The sequence below is a fragment of the Apium graveolens genome, chromosome 2, assembly GCF_009905375.1.
Source record: "Apium graveolens cultivar Ventura chromosome 2, ASM990537v1, whole genome shotgun sequence".
NCBI lineage: Eukaryota > Viridiplantae > Streptophyta > Magnoliopsida > Apiales > Apiaceae > Apium > Apium graveolens.
Window position 1 is genome coordinate 151,144,395 of NC_133648.1, and position 2,339 is coordinate 151,146,733.

Consider the following 2,339-nt stretch of genomic DNA (forward strand, 5'->3'; position numbering starts at 1 on the left):
ACTAACTACTCTACAACTTTTGTCTGTTTGCGTCCTGTTTGAAGCAGCTGGAACTCGACATGGAAATGTCAAGACAGCTCGTGTTCAACTGGATTAATAAAAAAGTCGAGTCACAACATGTGTGTCCGTTTTATAAATGTCAAGAAAACCATCCTAAGACAATTATCTTGTAATTTGTAACCATCCATCAGATTCTGCTAGCTTCATTCATCATCAGCTTTAGCTAATAAAATGCGGCACTGAATTGTTTGTGTCAAGTGCTTTTAAGCCAGCATAATGATATATAATGTAGTATACACAGAAATGTGAACTGAATGTTTGCTAACCACTGTGGTTCCTAAGTTTGTGGGATTGATAGGTCCGGCACCAAATATTGTCGAGCCATTTGAATTGCTTATATTTAGAATCGAAGAGCTTGTGCTGCAGAAAAAAAATACTGCTTTCGATTTACATAATATTGATTGCTTGACTTAGCAATTATCTATTTTATACATTTCAACAATCGAAATACTGACACTCTTATATGTTGAACAGATTATTACCTTGTGGATGGGTAATGGCATGTACTAGAACCTGCATATGAGATGATAATATATGTAGGAAGTGTTAGAAAGCATAAGCATATATTTATTAACTATATAAACATAGAAATTAGTATAATCTAGTAAAGGCAAACAACTTGTCTTACTTGGGTCAGTGCTAGTAGTAACACCAGTGCCACCAAAAGTACAGCTATTAGGAACTGGATTGTTTTGATAGTAATTGTTAAATGCATAAGAAGCATGGCTGTGGAGCGTGTTTGGAGTGAAACAACCGCCGCTTGGCTGAATAGCAGAGCAATTAGCACCACCGTAGCCACAAGCATAGTCCAACGCAACCTGCAATGCAGTTCTGGCCGCGGATTGACTAGCTATACACCAGCTCTTAATTGCAGATGCTGCTGGGGATGTGGTAGTGGAGGCCGGTGAATGGGGGTTTGAGATTGTTGGATTTAACAGTGGAGTTGTAGATGGAATGGGATCAAGGGTTGGTATTGTTGTTATAGGAGTTGTAATGTCCATAAGCCTTACAGAAGTAGGCTTGGAGAATGGAGTTTGATTGTGCGTAATGTCTTTATATACTTGTTTCGCTGGACCTGAAAAGTAAATTCTGAATTATAATTCCCGAAACTCATGATAAGAATTTTTTAATAACTTGATGTAGTTGCAAGTAAAATGAAAGTATTGCAGAATCTGAGTCACTTCATTTTTGTCCTAAAGGAGAGTCAATCAAGATGTGGCGGTACTGCCTTAAACAATTGATATTCCTTATATTAGATCTAATTCCTTACTAGTAATATTTTTCAAGTATAAGAGGAGAGGAACTAGAATACGAAGCCTGGTCTTTTGCATTGAGAATACAATTACAGCATACCATATACAGACTGATGCTTAAACAATAGGCCAGAGTGAGAATCTAACAACAGCATGGAAATAAAAAAAAAACAAGTTATTAGGTCAATAGGCCATGCATCACATCGGAAATTCAGATATAATAATGATCATACAACTAGAAATTGATTTCTGTTATAAATTTTGATTTTGCAGAAAAGAGATTATTGAAATCTTTCACAGTGTCATTCATTCAATCTGCAAGTGCCAACATAATTAAGTTGACATAATGTGAGTGCAGGACATAAGGGTCTCATGGATGAAATACAAACAAGATACTCAAGCTCTGACTTTACATAAGCAGCAGAAGAAGGGGAACTGCAGAAGCATATCTACCCACATTTTTAGAAGCATCTTTAACAGCGAAAGCAAAAAAGCAAAATTCTTGAAAAATGATGACTCGGCCTCGGGTATTGAGTAGCAATTGTAGAGAATTTAGAATGAAACAGTGGGGCCAACCTTACAAATGCAAAACACAGAGACAAGTGATGTTTGCATATAAGACCAGATGAAGTGAGTGAAGACTGAAAATACCTTGAGATAAAGCCAAACCCAAGTGGAAGAATAATAGTAATACAGAATGAACACCCCATCTAACCATCTCACTTCTTCTCAAAATCTTGAGCTTCTTTATTGCTTCACACTGACAAACCTATGTTTGGACAACCAAAACTAAGGAAACATCTGGAAAAGGAGAGGATCTAGCATTACACAATGTATATTTTATATGAACACACATTATTGAGCATAATTTACAATAGAAAAAATTTGAAAAGAAAGCAACTCTAGGCCAAATAAACAACTAACTAGCTGTTAATAAAGTTGCCTTCATTTCTCACAACTTGACGGAAAGGAGATTTTTTTACTCCCCAAAAAGTGAGGGGGTCTCTAAAGTTCTAATTGAGTTGC

The 2,339-nt window shown here is 36.3% G+C and overlaps 1 protein-coding gene across 1 annotated transcript; it reads right to left on the reverse strand.

Moving 5' to 3' along the window:
- Window positions 1-2,339, reverse strand: LOC141706104 (uncharacterized). Its single transcript, XM_074508938.1, has 4 exons — window positions 1,965-2,339; window positions 689-1,135; window positions 543-573; window positions 1-420 (listed from the first exon to the last, which is right to left on the reverse strand). The coding sequence occupies exons 1-4, from the start codon at window positions 2,029-2,031 to the stop codon at window positions 264-266; spliced, it is 702 nt and encodes a 233-aa protein (XP_074365039.1). The 5' UTR covers window positions 2,032-2,339; the 3' UTR covers window positions 1-263.